Genomic DNA, 21,654 nt, shown 5'->3' on the forward strand with positions numbered 1-21,654 from the left:
ACAGCCCTCTTCAAATATTTACTGTCCTACACTCGTACTCTCTGCTGGAAATATCACTTTGCCACGGAGAAAAATGATCCTAATCCTACTCCTAATGATCCAACTCCCCAAGACACTATCCAAATTGAACCCTGCCTGGAACAGTTCCGTCCTCCGTCACAGCGGGACCCACCTCCTCTTCCTCAAAATCACCCTCTCCAAACCTTCCAGGAATTTCTGACTTCCAGCCTTGCTTCTGAATCCTTATTTAAAAACCTTAATCCTACTCCCAACATCACCACTGCTGAAGCCCAAGCTATCCGTGATCTGAAGGCTGACCGATCCATCGTCATTCTTCCGGCGGACAAGGGTTCCGCGACCGTGGTACTTGATCGTCGGGAGTATGTGGCTGAGGGACTGTGACAGCTTTCAGACAACTCCACATACAAAGTTTCCCAAGGTAATACCATTCCTGATGTCCAGGCAGAGCTTCAAGGAATCCTCAGAACCTTAGGCCCCCTACAAAACCTTTCACCTGACTCCATCAACCTCCTGACCCCACCAACACCCCGCACCCCTACCTTCTACCTTCTTCCTAAAATTCACAAACCCAATCATCCCGGCCGTCCCATTGTAGCTGGTTACCAAGCCCCCACAGAACGTATCTCTGCATACATAGATCAACACCTTCAACCCATTACATGCAGTCTCCCATCCTTCATCAAAGACACCAACCACGTTCTCGAACACCTGGAATCCTTCCCCAATCTGTTACCCCCGGAAACCATCCTTGTAACCGTTGATGCCACTTCCTTATGCACAAATATTCCGCGCATCCAGGGCCTCGCTGCGATGGAGCACTTCCTTTCATGCCGATCACCTGCCACCCTACCTAAAACCTCTTTCCTCATTACCTTAGCCAGCTTCATCCTGACCCACAACTTCTTCACTTTTGAAGGCGAGACATACCAACAATTAAAGGGAACAGCCATGGGTACCAGGATGGCCCCCTCGTACGCCAACCTATTCATGGGTCGCTTAGAGGAAGCCTTCTTGGTTACCCAGGTCTGCCAACCCAAAGTTTGGTACAGATTTATTGATGACATCTTCATGATCTGAACTCACAGTGAAGAAGAACTCCAGAATTTCCTCTCCAACCTCAACTCCTTTGGTTCCATCAGATTCACCTGGTCCTACTCCAAATCCCATGCCACTTTCCTTGACGTTGACCTCCATCTGTCCAATGGCCAGCTTCACACGTCCGTCCACATCAAACCCACCAACAAGCAACAGTACCTCCATTATGACAGCTGCCACCCATTCCACATCAAACGATCCCTTCCCTACAGCCTAGGTCTTCGTGGCAAACGAATCTGCTCCAGTCCGGAATCCCTGAACCATTACACCAACAACCTGAAAACAGCTTTCGCATGACCGCAACTACCCTCCCGACCTGGTACAGAAGCAAATAACCAGAGCCACTTCCTCATCCCCTCAAACCCAGAACCTCCCACAGAAGAACCACAAAAGTGCCCCACTTATAACAGGATACTTTCCGGGACTGGATCAGACTCTGAATGTGGCTCTCCAGCAGGGATACGACTTCCTCAAATTCTACCCTGAAATGAGATCCATCCTTCATGAAATCCTCCCCACTCCACCAAGAGTGTCTTTCCGCCGTCCACCTAACCTTCGTAACCTCTTAGTTCATCCCTATGAAATCCCCAAACCACCTTCCGTACCCTCTTGCTCCTACCCTTGTAACCGCCCCCGGTGTAAAACCTGTCCCGTGCACCCTCCCACCACCACCTACTCCAATCCTGTAACCCGGAAGGTGTACAAGATCAAAGGCAGAGCCACGTGTGAAAGCACCCACGTGATTTGCCAACTGACCTGCCTACACTGTGAAGTTTTCTATGTGGGAATGACCAGCAACAAACTGTCCATTCGCATGAATGGACACAGGCGGACAGTGTTTGTTGGTAATGAGGATCACCCTGTGGCGAAACATGCCTTGGTGCACGGCCAGCACATGGCGCAGTGTTACACCGTCCGGGTTATCTGGATACTTCCCACTAACACCAACCTGTCAGAACTCCGGAGACGGGAACTTGCCCTTCAGTATATCCTCTCTTCTCGTTATCCGCCAGGCCTCAACCTCCGCTAATTTCAAGTTGCCGCTGCTCATACCTCACCTGTCTTTCAACAACATCTTTGACTCTGTACTTCTCCCTCGACTGACATCTCTGCCGAATCTCTTTGCCTTTACAAATATCTGCTTGTGTCTGTGTATGTGTGGTTGGATATGGGTGTGTGTGCGAGTGTATACCTGTCCTTTTTTCCCCCTAAGGTAAGTCTTTCTCCTCCCGGGATTGGAATGACTCCTTACCCTCTCCCTTAAAACCCACATCCTTTCGTCTTTCCCTCTCCTTCCTGATGAGGCAACTGTTTATTGCGAAAGCTTGAATCTCGTGTGTATGTTTGTGTGTCTATCGACCTGCCAGCACTTTTGTTCGGTAAGTCACAATATAATTTTCTTTATGGTAGTTTCTTGTTAATAGTATCAGCTTATTCCCAAGAATAAGCAACTTTCACTATGCAGAAATCCAACCTGCATTTGTATCGGACTTGCTGCGTCCATTTTCAATAAGCTACCACAAGAATTCAAAAATCTTTGCAGTAATCCACAAGCTTTCAAATCAAAACAGAAGTTTCCTCATGAGTCACTCATACTCCATTGATGAGTTCCTTAAAAAATTAAGATGATTCTTATGTTATATTGTTGATTGTGTTTACTTAAACGTATGGCTTGACATTTTTGGGTTCATAAACATTTTATTTTTATCTGTTATTACTTTTATGTTCATGTACTGACACTTTCCATGACCCTGGAGATTGCTGTGTCTAGTCAGGATAAAGTTGCTGTAACTCTGAAATTATGTATCCAGGCTGTGGCTGCCCTGACTACAAAGTCTTCTGCATAAATTGTTTAGCTTTGTAGTTTTGATTGGTGATTACGTGTTCCAAGTATGTTCATAAGAGACAAAGGATTAAAAAGGACAGTAAGTGCAAATGTGTTTATTAAATATGTGAACAAAAATACATACTTTCGAAGTTTGTGGTATGTGCTCTGCCAGTCATGAGGAGGAGACTGTCCTCCTTGGACATGAGAAATCTGTTGTTGTGTAAAATGGAACTGACATAATTCTCGCCAGATGCGCTGCTCATCAACAAGCCGTCGCATGACACTGTAGGCACGTCCACTGCTCTCTAAATCCTTATGGTCAGCAAGACGGAGTAAAACTTCACGGACACATTCTTCAGGCAAGTTCTGTAGCTTTGGGAAGACATCATCACCTGGCTGCAAAGATATTTTGTTCATACTGTATTATGCAGAGGATGACTGAACTCGAGTACCAATGAAATTTCTGTTATTGAAGTAACAATACTTCCACAGAACATGTTTACACATACTCTTTAACCTAATACAAATATTATCAGCTTCCTAGTAGTTCTTTTTATGTGCATAAATACTTCATGCTTATGAGTGGGAGTGCAAGTGATAGAATTTAACAAGACATGAGCTCTCAGTGTATAAGGCTCTCAGAGCATAGTTCCATATATAGTGGCTGCAAAGGAATTATTTTAATTTACTGTCAAATGCTACTGTAAAATTAATTTTTATATACGTTACAAAACCTCCCACTCCAATTTGGCTTTATATTGAGAACTTTCTGTTCTTGCTGGCTCCAGCCAGATTGCATCACTGGAGTGGAAAGCTTGCAATATACAGGGTGATCAGAAACTTGAGAAAACAGCATGAAAGGGTGCAAGTAAGGTGGGATGAGAGATAGTTGTTAAGAAAAAATTCGATATGTTGCACTGTTTCCAATGTAATTGTCATTAAAACCATCCAATCAGGTCATTGCGAGCAAAAATTCAAGCAGCCTGCAAGATACAATTACTGTCATTTGTGCTCACAGCGTAGATGATAGCACACAAGACTTGGGCTTTGATTCAGTCCTTACTACTGTCCAATGTCCAGTTTTTGTATCACTCTCTTGTCTGGTTTTAGGAAACCTAATGAAAAACACATATAGCAACACTAACTTTGGCAGGCTGCTTGAATTTGCACATACAATGACCTGACTGGCAAACTTTGATGAGAATTAAATCAGAAACAGTGCAACTTACAGAATGTTTCTCTCAACAATTATTTCTCAGCACAATCTTACCTGCAACACCCTTACAAGCTTTCCAGAGTGTCTGACTACCATGTATATAATGTGAGTTTAGTTATTGCACACCACCACCACTTGTGCTATGCTCAGTACTTCCCCTATATTGTGACTGGATGTTGGCCACATCCCACTTTCAAATGTCGTCTGAGTTGATGTGGTTTAGTAGCATATGCAGTAAGCATTATGGGACTGCACACACAACAACAGTAATGATCTGGGTGTCACCAAGAATCATAATAAGTACAGCTTTCCAAACTTAATGCTAACTAGACATGAAAGAAATGGTTTTGAACAAATGTGAACAAATCTGCTGGAGAAACAAAATATATATTTTTTTAAGTACAGTAGATTGAATTTCTTTAAAGCAAGCCTTCAATTAAACAAATTGTCATATAAAATAGATGTATTAAAAGCATAAAAAGTGACTTCAATTTATCACAAGAACACAATAAATCAGATACAAAAAGATCAGATATTCAAGCTAACATTAAAAAAAAAATAGGAAGAACTGCAAATAGATCACAAACCTCACGGATTTCTATACAGTTGGCTATAGAGAGTATACGATTTATTGTTCGTAAGTGCTGCTCCCACAAAAGTGTGCTGCCCAGAGGTCGACCCCAACATGCGCAGTCAATCATCATCCTCAGCTGTTGCAGCAGTTTGTTAAGCATATGGATGTTCTGTTGGCTTGCAGACACTATAAATAAAAAGATAAAGACTCATTTCACTGTCAGGGTGACGAGGGTGTTGTTACAGCAGACAGTAGTGGGTAAAACATAGGACCAGAAACAAATACTTTTCTAGATATGCATTATTCTGTCGTTTGTGTGTCAATAATGAGAGGTGCTCAATGTCATTATCACTCATTCTTCAGCATTCCTTTTCAGATAATCATGAACTCATGTGAATACACCCGACTTTTGTCGCACACATGGACACACATTCCTGTAATGTGTGCAAATATCAACAAGTTTGAAATGTACCAAAGCTCTTAAATGTGTCCTTAGGCAGAACTAAGAGATTAAGGTCTTTTGAATGAGGATGACATGCTACTGAATGTCATTGACGAATCCATAATCATTAAACTTTTGTATTATTGATAGTCATACGACATAGAAAATTGCACGGATTCCCATCGTGCACAAACCACCAATAGCACAGGTAACTTGTCATGATAAAATGCTGACAAACAGTACCTGTTAATGTGTTCAGTAAAGTGTGTTGCCTTAGGAACCTGTCACCCACAATTCCTGCCCACACGTCAATATTACTAAGCGATTACCCCGGAACCTAGTACCAGTTGCAGGTTTTCTATTTAACAGCTTCCACAAGCAAAAAAACATTTATTTATTTCAACATTTCACATAATTACTGACCAAATTTTAAATGCTGTCATAATCTAATATTAAAAAAAAAGGTAGAATCCTATGTTAAAAGTTGAACACAAAAAGACAAGGAGTACAGATAGAAATTGTGTGGCTTGAGGCAGCATAACTGATGGTGTGCAAATACCTGGACTTCATTCATCCAGAATTTCAGACTGAGAGCTCTTTGTGTCTTCCAACAAACCTCAAGCATAATTTCAAATCCTTCCTAAAATTTTTCCTGCTTGCATGCTTAAGATCAGATATTTAACACATCAACTCATTTGTAAATTAATGAAATGTTTGAAGCCATTTTATACCCGAGAGGTAGTTTCATTAAATAATCAGGCATTTACTTGTTGATACTAAAAAAAACTGATGCTTTCCTTCCACAGTTGTGTAAGGATCTGATTGTCTCTTATATGTAATTAGTGTGGTAATTTACCATTCCACTTTACGAATCCCAGCTCATACATAAATAAAAATGCAAGCAGTGATCTTTGGACCTTTAGTGCTTATCTTAGAATCTTGCATGGTGGTCTTCTGGCTTGAACCTGGTACATGCTGTAAGCAACATGAATAATCTAAACTGTCATGCAGAACTGGTAACACTGAGTGCAGGTTAGGCATTGAGTAGCTCCAATTCCAAACACGCTAATTTTATTATCTTCAATGTTCTCATCGCAATAATGGCTTCTCCATATCGGGTCCAGGCAGATGACTAAGTACAGATACTAACAGGAAGGCAGCCTTCACCATTTGTGACAAACAAAATGACCCATATCTCAAGTATTTGTTTTTAAAAGTGAGTGAGAGAGAGAGAGAGAGAGAGAGAGAGAGAGAGAGAGAGAGAGAGAGAGAGAGAGTCAGTCAAATATGTTTACAATCTATTTAGTTCTAGTTTAGAAGAAATGTAAGCATTTATTGAGAAAGTGAATTGTGAAGGTTGGAAAATCACCTTTTAGGATGTACTTGACAATAAATTACAATAGATTGCATGCAGAAGTGTTTTCCAATCTTTCATTACTTTTCCTGTCAGAATGAGTCATAAAAACCAGTGTATTAATTCTGATGCAGCTATGTTGTTCAAGCTGCTTCTATGTTAGCTCTACTCAAGACTTCACTGCTCGGCGAAAACTGCATATATGGACCAGCAGCCAGTCACAGAGCCTCTAGACCACAGCTAAATAATCTGATAACATCTTTATCTCTCTTGCATGATGATTTTTAATTGATTTGATTATTTTCACTGCAGTTGTCATTTAAATTTGTACTGAACTAAGAACTGGTTTAGTCAGAATATAGTTATTTATTGTAGGAGAAGTTTAACGTAACTTCTAATAACCATACAATTCCTCTTAATTAGTTACTTTTCTAAGAATTTTTTTACTGCAAGAGCTAATTATCAATTAGAAAAGCTCTTATAAGTATGTTGTGCTTCTGTACTTTCTGGTTTTTGCGCAAGCTTCAGTATCTTATGAAATATTTAATGAAATTTTGCCGTGTACTTCGAGATGTGTGTCAGTGTATTAAGTTAAATGTGAGTGATATCTTGGTGTGATAATTCATGATAATTATCTCATCAGAGAACAAAACACGTCATGTAAATTTAAGAATAAGTATAGCATTCAAATGATGAGAGCCACGCAACATATTGTTGGCAGATGAGAACTGCCATTTGGGACAAATATCAGCATCAGACACAGATAACACAAAGAACAGAAACGGACTCGTTATCTGCCGGACATTCTGAGTAAGAAATGTGTGGTATCTTAAACTGGCAAAGAATATGTTTATTTATTTCTCCAGTTACTAGACATCATCTAATTTTACAAGGAAATCATAAAATGAGTGACCTTGCCAATAACATGAGCAAACTAGGTCGTGGAGTAAAGCTCTATTCTGTAAAATTGCTTAGCTGGGATATTCAAGTTTCAGTGTCACCTTCCCACACAATTCAAATTGGTTTCCTTCAAAATTTATCACCGAGCGAGGTGGCGCAGTGGTTAGCACACTGTACTCGCATTCGGGAGGACGACGGTTCAATCCCGTCTCCGGCCATCCTGATTTAGGTTTTCCGTGATTTCCCTAAATCGCTTCAGGCAAATGCCGGGATGGTTCCTTTGAAAGGGCACGGCCGATTTCCTTCCCCATCCTTCCCTCACCCGAGCTTGCGCTCCGTCTCTAATGACCTCGTTGTCGACGGGACGTTAAACACTAATTTCCTCCTCCTCCTCAAAATTTATCAGCTTACACATTGCATTACAGACACCTTTCAACCTTAATCTGCGAATACCCTGCCTTGTTTCCTACAATGTTTAAAATTCTGTCAGTACAAGCACAGCAATATAAGTCTCATAGTACTTAGAGCCCAGCACAGCAAAATATCTTATCTAATACACTGAAGCGCCAAAGAAATGGTACAGGCATGTAAATACAGAGATATGTAAATAGGCAGACTACAGTGTTGCAGTCGGCAACACCTATGTAAGACAAGCAGTGTCTGGCACAGTTGCTAGATAGGTTACTGGTGCTACAATGACAGGTTATCAAGATTTAAGTGAGTTTGAACGTGGTGTTATAGTCGGCGCACAATCGATGGGACACAGCATCTCCCAAGGTAGTGATGAAATGGGGATTTTCCCATACGAACATTTCACAATTGTACCATGAATATCAGGAATCTGGAAAGCATCAAAACTCCGACATCGCTGCGGCCAGAAAAAGATCCTGCAAGAATGGGACCAATGACACCTGAAGAATATTGTTCAACATGATAGATGTGCAACCATTCCACAAATTGCTGCAGATTTCAATGCTGGGATGTCAACAAGTGTCAGCGTGCAAACCATTCAATGAAACAGCATCGATATGAGCTTTCAGAGCCGAATACCCATTCGTGTACCCTTGATGACTGCACAACACAAAGCTTTACGCCTCGCCTGGGCCCGTAAACACAGACATTGGACTGTTGATGACTGGAAACATGTTGCCTGGTCGTTTGAGTCTCGTTTCAAATTGTATCAAGTGGATGGACGTGTACGGGTATAGAGAAAACCTAATGAATCCATGGACCCTGCATGCCAATACGGAATCATTCAAGCTGATAGAGACTCTGTAATGGTGTGGGGTGTGTGCAGTTGGAGTGATATGGGACACCTGATACGTCTAGATATTACTCTGACAGGTGACATGAATGTAAGCATTCTGTCTGACCACATGCATCCTTTCATGTCCATTCTGCATTCTGGCGGACTTGGGCAATTCCAGCAAACAACTGACACCCCACTCATCCACAATTGCTGCAGAGTGGCATCAAGAACACCCTTCCGAGTTTAAACTTTTCCACTGGCCACCAAACTCCCCAGACATGAACATCATTGAGCATATCTGGGATGCCTTGCAATGTGCTGTTCAGAAGAGATCTCCACCCCCTTGTACTTTCACAGATTTATGGAAGCCCCACAGCATCCATGGTGTCAGTTCCCTCCAGCACAATTTCAGACATAAGTTGAGTACATGCTACATTATGTTGTGGCACTTCTGCACGCTTGCGGGGATCCTACATGATATTAGGCAGGTGTACCAGTTTCTTTGGCTCTTCAGCGTATGTGCTTACTACAAAAAAATTAAAATGATTTATAAATTAAATTGTCTAACAGACCTATGTCTGAAATTATGTTGCCTAAATATAAAAAGAAAGTTTAGGTGCAGAGTTCAAACAACCCAGGACTCAGAATAGCACTGGTTTAAGATTTTTTGTTTTTCAGTCCTATGTCTGTTTCATCTTTACTAATTGTACAGTTACAGTGCAAGTACTTTGCAACACAAGATCACAGTCTTAGTGATTTTTGGAGACACTGTAATTAATTAATTGCTATTTTATGTGGCCACACAAATAATTTAGGTTTTGAGAAAGATGGTTTGAATAAATGAGATTGGCATCCTTAAGAAAACATTTTTTTAAAGTAATTTTGCTTACCTTGATAAGCAACTTCTTCCAGCATGTTGAACAGTACCTTCTGTGCACAACCAGAGAGCATGGTAAGCTTTTGTGAGATCAAGAGATCAAGAAGTTTACAGATATAGTTGAAACGTCTAACATCATGAACTGCATTCCTAAAGTCAAGACGCTTAAAAGCATCACTCAGTCCATTGAATCCAGCTATCTGAAAAACAGATGTGAGTCTGGTTAGAGTACATTACCAAAATCTTTTCTGGTGGTTTCTGTGAAATGTTTTTCTTTGTCAATTGCCCCTCTTAATGTAAAAATTCAAAGGATAAATTCACATTTAGCAATTTTGAAACATTGTGAGATAATGAAACTTCCTGGCAGATTAAAACCGTGTGCCCGACCGAGACTCGAACTCGGGACCTTTGCCTTTCGCGGGCAAGTGCTCTACCATCTGAGCTACCGAAGCATGACTCACGCCCGGTACTCACAGCTTTACTTCTGCCAGTATCTCGTCTCCTACCTTCCAAACTTTACAGAAGCTCTCCTGCGAACCTTGCAGAACCAGCACCGGGCGTGAGTCGTGCTTCGGTAGTTCAGATGGTAGAGCACTTGCCCGCGAAAGGCAAAGGTCCCGAGTTCGAGTCTCGGTCGGGCACACGGTTTTAACCTGCCAGGAAGTTTCATATCAGCGCACACTCCGCTGCAGAGTGAAAATCTCATTATGGATCGTGAGATAATGCTCAAAAGAATGAACTTTATGCCTTATCTGGCTAAACGTTCTGGTAACCAGTAAATGATAAAAGCACTAGATCAGTAAAATCACATAATGGATAGCAGCCCATCCACTTTCATATCTCTATACTAATTACTATGGAAAAATATATTTTAAAAAATGCTGTGACTTACCAAACGATAAAGCGCTGGTAGACAGATACAATAAAAAACACACAAACACACACAAATTTCAAGCTTTCGCAACCCACAGTTGCTTCATCAGGAAAGAGGAAAAAAAACACACACACACACACACACACACACACACACACACACACACACATATATATCCATCCGCACATATACAGACACAAGCAGACATATGTAAAGGCCTAATTACTATGGAGACTGATAGCCCAAGTGCTGTAAGACAATATCCCTTGGACACCCACAAATGGGCATAGGACACCCACAAATGGGCAGAAGCAGTAGCATGAATATTGCCTTGTCAGAATATAACACCAAGATTCTGCAACATTAATCATGTAGTGATAACAATATCACTAATTGAAAACTTCCAGACCATTCTTTCATGTAATATGATGTTACACAGTGCAAATTATGATCTGGTGATTGTTGCAGTGTTGCCTGAGCAGCTACTACTATATTTCAACTACTATGTGCTTTTATTCAACACACTAGTGCCTCAGACAATCTTGACCTCCTTTTGAAGCAGCTCGACTTGCTCTTACTTCATCTATTTAATTCTAAAAGAAGTGTCACTGTACTTGCAGATTTCAGTAGCAACTTCCTAACACACAGTAGTTGGAAGTCATATCTGGAAAATTTTATGCACTTTTGCAATCTTGTCCCAGTGTTCAATTTTTCCACCAGAATAATTTCTAATTCAAGCACCCTAATTGACAACATTTATAAACCAATGGAATCTGAACTGTATCAACATTAGTTATTTGAAGTTTCCTTCCCAAAAAAGGTTTATATGAATTAATCCAAAGAAATCACAAGAAAATCATGGATCCTACAAACACAAGTGTGAACTGTATTTCACACCAAAACTTTAGGAAATCCTGCCCAAACAGATCATAAAAATACTGCAAAATACCAAGCAAAGTAATTAAATACCAAACTCAACCAATCTTGTAATGAAATCAAAACAATATGAAATATAATCAGGAGTGAGAAAGGTGTCAGTAGTGCTAATAAACGTATATACTTTGTTTTAAATATTGATGATAAACACATAAGCAATCAAGAGATACTTCCTGGCAGATTAAAACTGTGTGCCCGACCGGGACTCGAACTCGGGACCTTTGCCTTTCGCTGGCAAGTGCTCTACCAACTGAGCTACCGAAGCACGACTCACGCCCGGTACTCACAGCTTTACTTCTGCCAGCACCTCGTCTCCTACCTTCCAAACTTTACAGAAGCTCTCCTGCGAACCATGCAGAACTAGCACTCCTGAAAGAAAGGATATTGCGGAGACATGGCTTAGCCACAGCCTGGGGGATGTTTCCAGAATGAGATTTTCACTCTGCAGCGGAGTGTGCGCTGATATGAAACTTCCTGCCAGATTAAAACTGTGTGCCCGACCGGGAATCGAACTCGGGAAAGGCAAAGGTCCCGAGTTCGAGTCCCGGTCGGGCACACAGTTTTGATCTGCCAGGAAGTTTCATATCAGCGCACACTCCGCTGCAGAGCGAAAATCTCATTCTGGAAACATCCCCCAGGCTGTGGCTAAGCCATGTCTCCGCAATATCCTTTCTTTCAGTAGTGCTAGTTCTGCATGATTCGCAGGAGAGCTTCTGTAAAGTTTGGAAGGTAGGAGACGAGGTGCTGGCAGAAGTAAAGCTGTGAGTACCGGGCGTGAGTCGTGCTTCGGTAGCTCAGTTGGTAGAGCACTTGCCAGCGAAAGGCAAAGGTCCTGAGTTCGAGTCCCGGTCGGGCACACAGTTTTAATCTGCCAGGAAGTTTCATATCAGTGCACACTCCACTGCAGAGTGAAAATCTCATTCTGGAATCAAGAGATAGTTGCAAAAACTTTCAATGACCACTTCATAAGTGCTGCTGCGCAAATAAGCTGTGATGTCTCTTTAGAAAGTTCCATGGACATACTGCGACATCATTTTCCCAATCCAGTAAGTAATTAAGTGTATCTCCCATAACCAGAAATGAGGTAAAGAAAACCATTGCATCCTTAAAGAACAAAGGATCATCTGGTGTAGATAATACGTCCAATAAACTGGTAAAAGCCTGCTCTGATCAACTATCCAAAGTTTTAGCTCACATTATTTAACACCTCTATCTATCAGGGTGTCTTCCCAGATGGAATGAAGCCACTCCACAAAAAGGGAGACACAACACGTCACTATCTATCATCCCATATAACTTTTGACCATTTTTGCAAAAGTCCCAGAAAAATTATTCATTCCAGAATTGTGATGCACCTAGAAAAAAATTTTATACTCTCAGTGTCAGACAGTTCTGTTTCCAAAAAGATGTGTTCACTACTGAAGAGCCCTTAAAAAAAAATAATAAAATGAAGCCACTCTGTATCTTCTGTGATCTCTGTAAGACTTACAACTGTGTGGATCACAAAATCCTTGTCAACAAAGCAAGCCAATATGGCTTCACAGGGGCAGTGGAAAACTGGCTACAATCTTACCTAATTGATAGGAAGCAGAACGTAGTTCTTGATTAGAGCAGCATAGCAAGGGAGGATGTGGAGTCCGACTGGGGTACTGAACTTCATAGGGCCCCTCAGGGATCGGTCCTCAACCCACTGCTGTTTCTGATTTAAATAAACGACCTACCTTTGTCATACAAAACATCCACGTTTGCTATGTTTGCTGATGATACTAACATTGTAATCAATAACAAACAGTCCACAGACATAGAAGCTGAAGCCAACAAATCGCTTTCAGGACTCTCTAAGCTAGTTCAGAGTAAACTCAGTAACAGTAAACCTAAGCAAAACCAATTACATCCATTTCAGCTTAGATAACCAAGTCCCACAAGAGATTCCTATTTTACCTGACAGTCAACAAATACAAAGAGTATGTTGCAGCAAATTCTTAGCTGGAATCAGCATATCCTCCAAACCATAAAACGTTTGCCCTTCGCGCTACTTTTGCCATTAGAACAACCTCACAAATTGGAGGCATCAGTGTCACAAAATCTACTTATTTTTGGTACTTCCACTCCATAATGTGCTATGGAATTATCTTCTGGGGCAATTCACCTTCATCAAAGAAACTCTTCCTGCAGCAGAAAAAGGTGGTCCAAATAATGTGCAGATTACACCCGAGAATTTCCTGCCATAATCTGTTCAAGAAGCTCGAGATACTTACTGCAATGTCCCAATATATTTACTCAATTATGAATTTGATGGTAGACAATCCTGACCACTATTAAACTTACGAAATGTTCCATGATCACAACACAAGGAGGAAGGCTGACATCCATCGTGAAATAAAAGAGCTAACTTGGGTGCAGAAAGGTGTACAACACTCCAGTGTTAAAATTTTTTATTCATTGCCAAACTCCATCAAATGCCCCAGAAGTAACAAAGTATTATTTGAAAATAAATTAAAGATACATTTACTTGAAAAAGCATTTTTTTCATTAAATGAAGTTTTTGAAAGAGAAGCATAAAATTTGGATATATATATATATATATATATATATATGCACTGCATGTTTCTCAGGTTTTAAACAACATGTGTTACTCCTTGTCTTTATAATTTTTTTTATTTTTTCTGTTATAGTTTTACATTATGTACTTTTCCTGCAACTGTTCCATTAAAATAACTGTTATGTCCTATATCTGTTTTTGTAAAGTGACTACTATGTTCTATAAAAATACAATTGTTTGTTCTTCAACTCATTCCACGTCCTAGTTTCTCACACACAGGTGTATGTATAAAAAATAAATAAAATAAAAATGTGTCCAGTCTGATGGCTCAAAGCCTGAGCTACAAGGAGCATGCCACAAATAAAGCCATGCACATATTTATGGGAGTAGACATTCTTACACACTCATTAGATTGTGGAAGTGATGTCATACTTCCAGAAATACTAAGAAGAATCATAAGACTGCAACATCACTCAGAGAATATCTTTCAACATATGAGCTCATCTGATTTTGATATTTATGGATGGCTTTTTGGCTATCAGTTAATTCTCGCTATTCTTTATTAGAGTAGAAGATACAACGAATGTTTGTGACCACCACTGTAATTCTTTACTTTAATGTGTATGCATCAGAAACTGCCTCAAAGTTCCAACACATCACCCATTCCAAGCAAATGGTAGCACACTGCTTACAAAAGGCAAGGATTTGTGCTCAAGTGGAATGACACACCATTTTAACATGTCTTAAATGTTCGCAATAAGTCCAGACATGGGTATTCACAGCAACTTAGCTGATCTACCAAGTTTGCAGTTCTGATCATTTGTTCATGGATCTGCAGTTTATGCTAATATAGGTGTAATTTAATGTGTTGACTGTCGTGTGGCTGCCAATAGGCACAGCAGAACTGCAAGTCTGACATCATGTAGCCAGCAGTGGCCACAGGATAAGATCTTTCAGCATACCTCCATGTGCTTGGCCTGGCCTGGCCTGGCAGTAAAAAATCCATCACTAATAGTGTGGCACTAAACATGTGGAAGATGTACCATCTGTTTTAAAATGCATACAAATAGCATGTGAACATCAAGAAACTTCCATCCATGAAAATATTTTTGTGAAATTAAGGCATTCTCTAACACCGCATGGAACCTTTTCTGTGGAGTGATACAACTGAAAAAAAGTAACAACGCAATAGTAGAATTAACTAGCTCAAGGGGGTAGGGAATAGCCAACTTTGTCCTCTGCTTGAGCTCCTTTCCACCCAATGACTTCTGAAGTCATGACTAATATATAACATTTGGTGAAATTTACCTCTCGTGTACACTTGATTGTGATGTGGCAATGTGGCTTCACTGTCCCATCTGAAACAAGAACAATAAAAGTGCCATATTACACAATCATTGATGTAAGACATAATGAATACTATTGTACAAAACCACAAATGAAGATTAAAATGGTGAAAAGACTGTATAAACAATTTCTAATTACAGTAAAATATTAATGACAAAGACAGCATTATCCTTTGTTCAGGCCACTCAACAGATGATTCTGTTTCAGAGGCTCCAAGTATTGTTGAGACAACTTTTTAACATCTTTTAGCACTTATGAGATTGTCCCCAAACCATACTGGAAGTTTATCCAAAGTGATTATTGATACATAGAATGCCCTACCATTTTTTATAAAATTGGCACAAGAGGAATTGGATGGTAGTTATAGTTTGTCATATTGGAAAACATCTATTGTAATCTTGAAGCAGGGTGGAAAACAACAGTTCATAAAAATCAAATGTACTGCTATACAAAGTAGCTGTGGTATGTCAGTTAATTTTTAATAACAGAATGCGAAGGGCTATACAAGACTTCTGTTTCTGACATTGAAGTAGTCAATGCAAAGCTGCGTAACTCAGTGAAAGCAACTTCTGTCTCATTTTCAATGTGTTGGGTGAAAAACTTAGTACCTTCAAGAATCTAGATTTTTTTGAACAATAGATTTGAAATCTTCATTTTTTACGGTGAATAACCTATGTTGCCAGAATGTTGTGCAATTGCATAAAGTATCATTTTCCATTTGTTTTTATTTTATTAATTCTGATTTGTATCTATTTTTTAGTTTAAGATAATTAAATCTCCCTCTTTAACTGTTTTTGATCTGCCAAAGTTCGTTTACATAACTCATTATCTTTTCAGGGCAGGTGCAAATCACTGGTGAATACTTCTACAACTACTTTTCTTTGGTGTTTCTATGTTTCTTTCTACTGTGTTGGGCAACTCTTGTTAAATATATCGCAAAGAAAAAAGGCAATTCTCTCAGAAGCATAATCAGTAAAATCGTAAGTTAGGCCACTTCATTGTACTCCACTGTGATCTACAACCATTAATACCCATCTGATTAACAATCCCTACATATCTAGGTTGCCATTTTTTATTTTGTCTGTAATTTTAGCTGTTTTTCTTCATTATCTGATAGACATAAAGCATTGATGAACTCTGTTTTATGCAAATTTATCTGTACGCTAGTTAAAAAACATATTTTGTGATCTGAGGAAATTTGGCAGGTGCACCTACTTTATGCTAAAATTAATGTCAGTATTTCAAAATATTAAACTCTTATGGCTGTTATATTTTTCCAAGAAGGAAGTTGCATTTTCTAAGAGCTCTAAAAGCACATTAATGCTGCCTTAAGGTAACACTATATGGGTAATGCAATCAATTTGAAATCTGAGAGTTATATTTTCAACATAGTAATTTCTAATGTCAATGGTAGTGAATTTTTTTACAAGACCATTACTGACATAAGCTGATGAGCAAAGACATCATGACCATGCCACCGTGAGACTGAGTGCCACCTGACAGTGTTGTCAGCATGTCTTGTGGTAAGGAAATTAGTCGATTTTACACTCAAAACAGTAGCTTTTTTGGGAGGATATTCATTTGAGTGTTGAGAGTGAGGATGGAAATCATATGATAAGACAGAGGCTGTAGTGTATGAAGGTGTCTTAGTGCACACCAAACTTCATAGCGCAAACATTTTTGTAGATGGACAGAAAATGCATTTAATGTTACGTCGAGCCAAGATTCTGACGATTTTGTTCAATATTTTGGCGGTAAACAGCAGATATCCCATTTCTTATCCTCATCATCTTGTTCTACTCATTTGATTGTAGATTCTGCTTAAAAGCATACGGAATTTTTCTCCCACAGCATCCACTCTACTTGAATATGTCCTTAATGTGGTTGAACTCCCTTGGCAGGCTTCCTTTGTACAATACTGCATGGGCCATGTGGACCAGTGCATGTGGCACACCTCATTTTGAAGGAGAATGGCATCTGGAGGTGTTGGAATCCGAACATGCTTTACAAGATATGTTGATCACTAATTTCTCCAACTGAACTCCCTGCACCCCTAGATTCACTATGGAGGTGGAAGACAATGGCAAACTCTTTTTGAACGTCCTATTGAAGTGCAAACTGGACAGCATTGTTGGACACAGTGTTTATAGGAAAGCCATTTGTGTCTCCACACCTCCAGCTGCTATTATTCTTTACACTGTGGCGGTGTGCCATGCCACAGGGCCACTGCAGTATCAGACAAAGACAGGCAACCAAGGGAGCTTTACCATCTAAAGGACGTATTGAAGATGAATGGATTTGTGGGAAACAACTGTACATGCTTTCAAGCAGAATAAAGAGCCCAAGAAACTAGAGCAAGATGAAGAGGATAAGACAATGGCAATGTATCGAACAAACTCGGAAGACTCTTACCTCAGCATAGCATTAAAAGCACTTTATGTCCACCTCCGAAAACAAGCCCAATAAATTACGCTGAAGGATGACTTGGGGCTCTGTAAACTGGGTGTCAACTGTGTTTAAAGCAAATGTGGTAAAGCAGACTGTGCAGACAGTTGAAGAAAGGTGGAACCGGCTTAGGAGACACACTGATCTTAGGCAATCAACAAAATCTGCAGTTGCAGAACATTGCTTGGCTACAGGGAACTCAATGATATATGAACATTATTTCGGGTCTGTGTTCTAAAGGAAGCTGATCAACAGAGCTAATGAGCTTCACTCCCAGCAAAGTGTGGGACCCAGCACTCAGCCATCTTAAGTCACAATGTCAACTGAGTGTGACTTATGGGGATGGTTGAAGCACTGAGACACCAGAGTTCGTACCCAGCAGTTGGCGATTCGCCCTCGCCCCCCCCCCCCCCCCCCCCCACACACACACACACAACCCGATGGTGCATGTGACCAGGTAGTAAGGGAAGGAATGGGGAGTGGTAGAAGTATAAAGGAGGCATGATGTAGCAACATCTTGTGACGCCACATGCTCGTGGTACCAATGCTCAAGGCATCAGAGGCAGCTGCTGTCACAATAGCTGTCAGCATACCGATCATCACGTGGCATTCTCGAGCCAGCAGACAATGGGGAGCTATTGTCTCTCCACAGAAAAATCTTTGCCACGGGGGACTTAAAAGCCAAACATGCCACCTGAAACTCGAAATTCATGAACACTAGTGAGTGTCGCCTATTGTGAGCTACAGAAGACCATGGAACAATAATTGTGGTGTCAAACGACTACACCATCCTCACATGAGAATACCACACTGATGTCCTCAACATCGCAATTGAGAGCGGTATCCTGCAGCTCATGACAGCTTCAACTGGAATTGTCCAACCATCAGACCACATCCCACTGATCTTCAAGTCTGTCGGGGATGCTGCACACTGAACTCAGAGAGATATCTCAAAATGAGTAAAACAAATTGAGATGACTTCCAGCAGGAATTCACGCCAACAGTGGCAGCAGATACGAGGCACTTTATTTTATTTCATTTCAGTAACAGTACAGAGTAACCCACCACCTTGAAATGTGAGTTGGATGCTTCTAGATCTAACAGCAAAGACTTATACTTATTATTATTATTTCAATCTTATTGTGGTATATAGTTGTTAATACTTTTTCAAATAATAATATAAAGAACATAATATATGACATGAGGCATAGTCACACGAGACATTGTGTCACTTCATCAACAGTGCCTTGAAGGCTGTCGTAGCATCCACACCACCTGATGTCGACAGTCAAGCAAAGCGTCGACTTGGGCCGCTCCCCCTCCCCAGATATCTTGGCTGCCATCACCACCATGAAGAGCCACGTGAGTGGCACCTCACCAGCCACAAAATGCATCCTCAACAAGATGTGCTAAGAGCAGCCTGCAGTGGAAAACCACAGAAAAACGGAATGCTGCAGGTCTTGTGTCATTCAAGGGCTGGACGACGGATCAGCACAGCGCCTGGTGAAATCTATGTTGTGGAAATCACAATACTACCTCTAGCAATAGGGCCAAACATCATCTCATGGACAAACACCAAGGCAGAAGAAGCTCTCGTGATGTCTTCGCCGAGAATATTCGACCAGTGGCAGACTTGGCACACATCCAAGAGGTAGCCACTCGCCTGCCACGGTATATTCAAATATGGGATAACGAAGGTGCCGTCGATCCGGCATCTGGGGAAGAGGTAGCACAACTACTACGCAACGTACACAGCAGTAAAGCGAAAAAGCCCTATCTTGTAATGAATCAGATCGTAAAATAGCTAGCCGGCCGCTGTGGCCGAGCGGTTCTAGGCACTTTAGTCCGGAACCGCGCGACTGCTACGGCCGCGGGTTCGAATCCGGCCTCGGGACTGATGACCTCAGATGTTTAGTCCCATAGTGCCTAGAGCCATTTGAACATAGAGAGTATTTTGGAGCCATCTTTCTGGACATCTCCTGCGCCTTTGGCTTTGTGTGGTTCGAGGGATTCCTCTAATGTATACTAGTACTTGGGTTCCCTGTGTCACAAGTGCATCTCTTCGAGTCGCACCTTCAGAGAAAAACCTTTCGCATCTGCGCCCAGGATGGCAGTTACGCCAAGAGGGACATCACAGTGGAAGTGCCACAGGGTTCACTCCTCGGACCAAAGTTATACGTGCTGTACACGTCTGACCTTCCCAGGATAACCGGAGATCATGGCACTATATGCAGGCAATACAGTGCTGTATACCTGCAGTATAAATGCCATGACGCTGCAGCGACACCTACAAGCAGCGTGTGATGACCTCGAGCACTGTACAGCAAAATGGCGCTGCACAAGCTCGCTGGTGTTCCCTATCTACGAGAGCTCTTCGAGCATGCAGCCAAGTTCTGTCGGAGGACACGCCATCAAGGAATGAAATATCAGACGGCTAGGCGTACGACCACACTGGCTGCATACGACGAGATGGCCTGATCTGTGCACACTTTATTTATAAATATTTTTGGGGTCCTACCCTCATGTTACGACTATAAAGCTACAAGGGCAGGGGAGAAAACTCACGCCGCTATTTTTGGCGATTCTTGTCTGTAATATTTTGGTGAGTGTGGGTTCTTGTTACTACGTTGTTTTAAATTGTCCTGCCTTGTATTTGCCAAGTGTGTGTTTTAAATCCTGTGTCTTCTATATATGCAGCTTTTTCACATCTCCGTGTCACGACTGTGAAGCCACAGGTGCAAGACAGACAACACACGCTGTTGCTGTATGGCGATCCTAGTATGTAATGTTTTGGTCGATATGGGCTCTTGTTCTTGGGTTGTTTATTTCGGGTTTGCGTTAAGTGTTTAGGGAATTTTTGTTCAGGGTTACTTACTTATGTATCTTAACATACCTCCCTGTCACGAATGCAAAGTCACGAAGGCAAGGAAAACAACACCCGATATTGTATGCCGAGTCCAAGAGCGAAGACGCGAATTTTACAGGTATTATCTTAAGATAATGGCAAGGTACGCTGTCGAAGTATCGCGTTACGTAAAGGTCTGCACCCGGCTGGACGCTCGACAACAATACAAACCACTGCTACTGATGAACAAGGAAGCTAACAATGTAGCTGTTTCTAAAACGCACTGTCAACTTAAGCCAGCGTTGAGAATGAATCTATCAAACTGCCCATACTGGCAAATGAACACTTATTATGTTACCAATGCAATATCCAGGACGTCATAATAATTAGTAACTGCTTCAGGCGAAATTGTGGAACGGGACGGCAGCAGCAGCAGAGGAAGAAATACGATAACCTGCGCTCATTTTGCCTTAGACCAAACCAGAAAAAATAATTCCACGCCAAATGCTTCCGCTACACTGAACTTCATTGTTAATACTCTGCACGAGGATTAATACCATCTGCACTTCACCCATCAGGCCCACAGAAGCCCATCTGAGAAACACAACACAAAAGAAGGTAAAGCTGTCATCAATCTGAAGTCTGGTCTGAACACCGGCGCCCTTCAAAAATCCTTCTTTGAACGGACTTACCCAGCCAGTTACAGTGAGGCCTACAGTCTAACGTGGGCTCAGAACGGCGGTTCAACCCAGCATTTGTCACATCAACAAACACTGCTAGAAGTGAAAGAAGTGATAAGTGACGGAGTGGAGATCAAACCCACGTCCTTTGGGTTCAGGGTTTGGCACTTCACCACTGAGCCACAACATATCACTTTATAAAAATGGCTCTGAGCACTATGCGACTTAACATCTATGGTCATCAGTCCCCTAGAACTTACAACTATTTAAACCTAACTAACCTAAGGACATCACACAACACCCAGTCATCACGAGGCAGAGAAAATCCCTGACCCCGCCGGGAATCGAACCCGGGCGCGGGAAGCGAGAACGCTACCGCAAGACCACGAGACCACGAGCTGCGGACTCACTTTATAAAAGATTATGGCC

At 41.3% G+C, this 21,654-nt stretch overlaps 1 protein-coding gene across 1 annotated transcript in view; it reads right to left on the reverse strand.

Moving 5' to 3' along the window:
- Positions 1-21,654, reverse strand: part of LOC126251632 (F-box only protein 32) — a 554,853-nt gene that overhangs the window by 18,625 nt on the left and 514,574 nt on the right. Inside the window, exons 4-7 of the mRNA XM_049952177.1 lie at positions 15,217-15,266; positions 9,570-9,756; positions 4,748-4,920; positions 3,087-3,340 (exon numbers count right to left, since the gene is read on the reverse strand). Coding sequence (XP_049808134.1) covers positions 3,087-3,340; positions 4,748-4,920; positions 9,570-9,756; positions 15,217-15,266 — 664 coding nt within the window. The remainder of the gene's footprint in view (positions 1-3,086; positions 3,341-4,747; positions 4,921-9,569; positions 9,757-15,216; positions 15,267-21,654) is intronic.

This window comes from Schistocerca nitens, chromosome 4, assembly GCF_023898315.1.
Source record: "Schistocerca nitens isolate TAMUIC-IGC-003100 chromosome 4, iqSchNite1.1, whole genome shotgun sequence".
Taxonomy (NCBI): Eukaryota; Metazoa; Arthropoda; class Insecta; order Orthoptera; family Acrididae; genus Schistocerca; species Schistocerca nitens.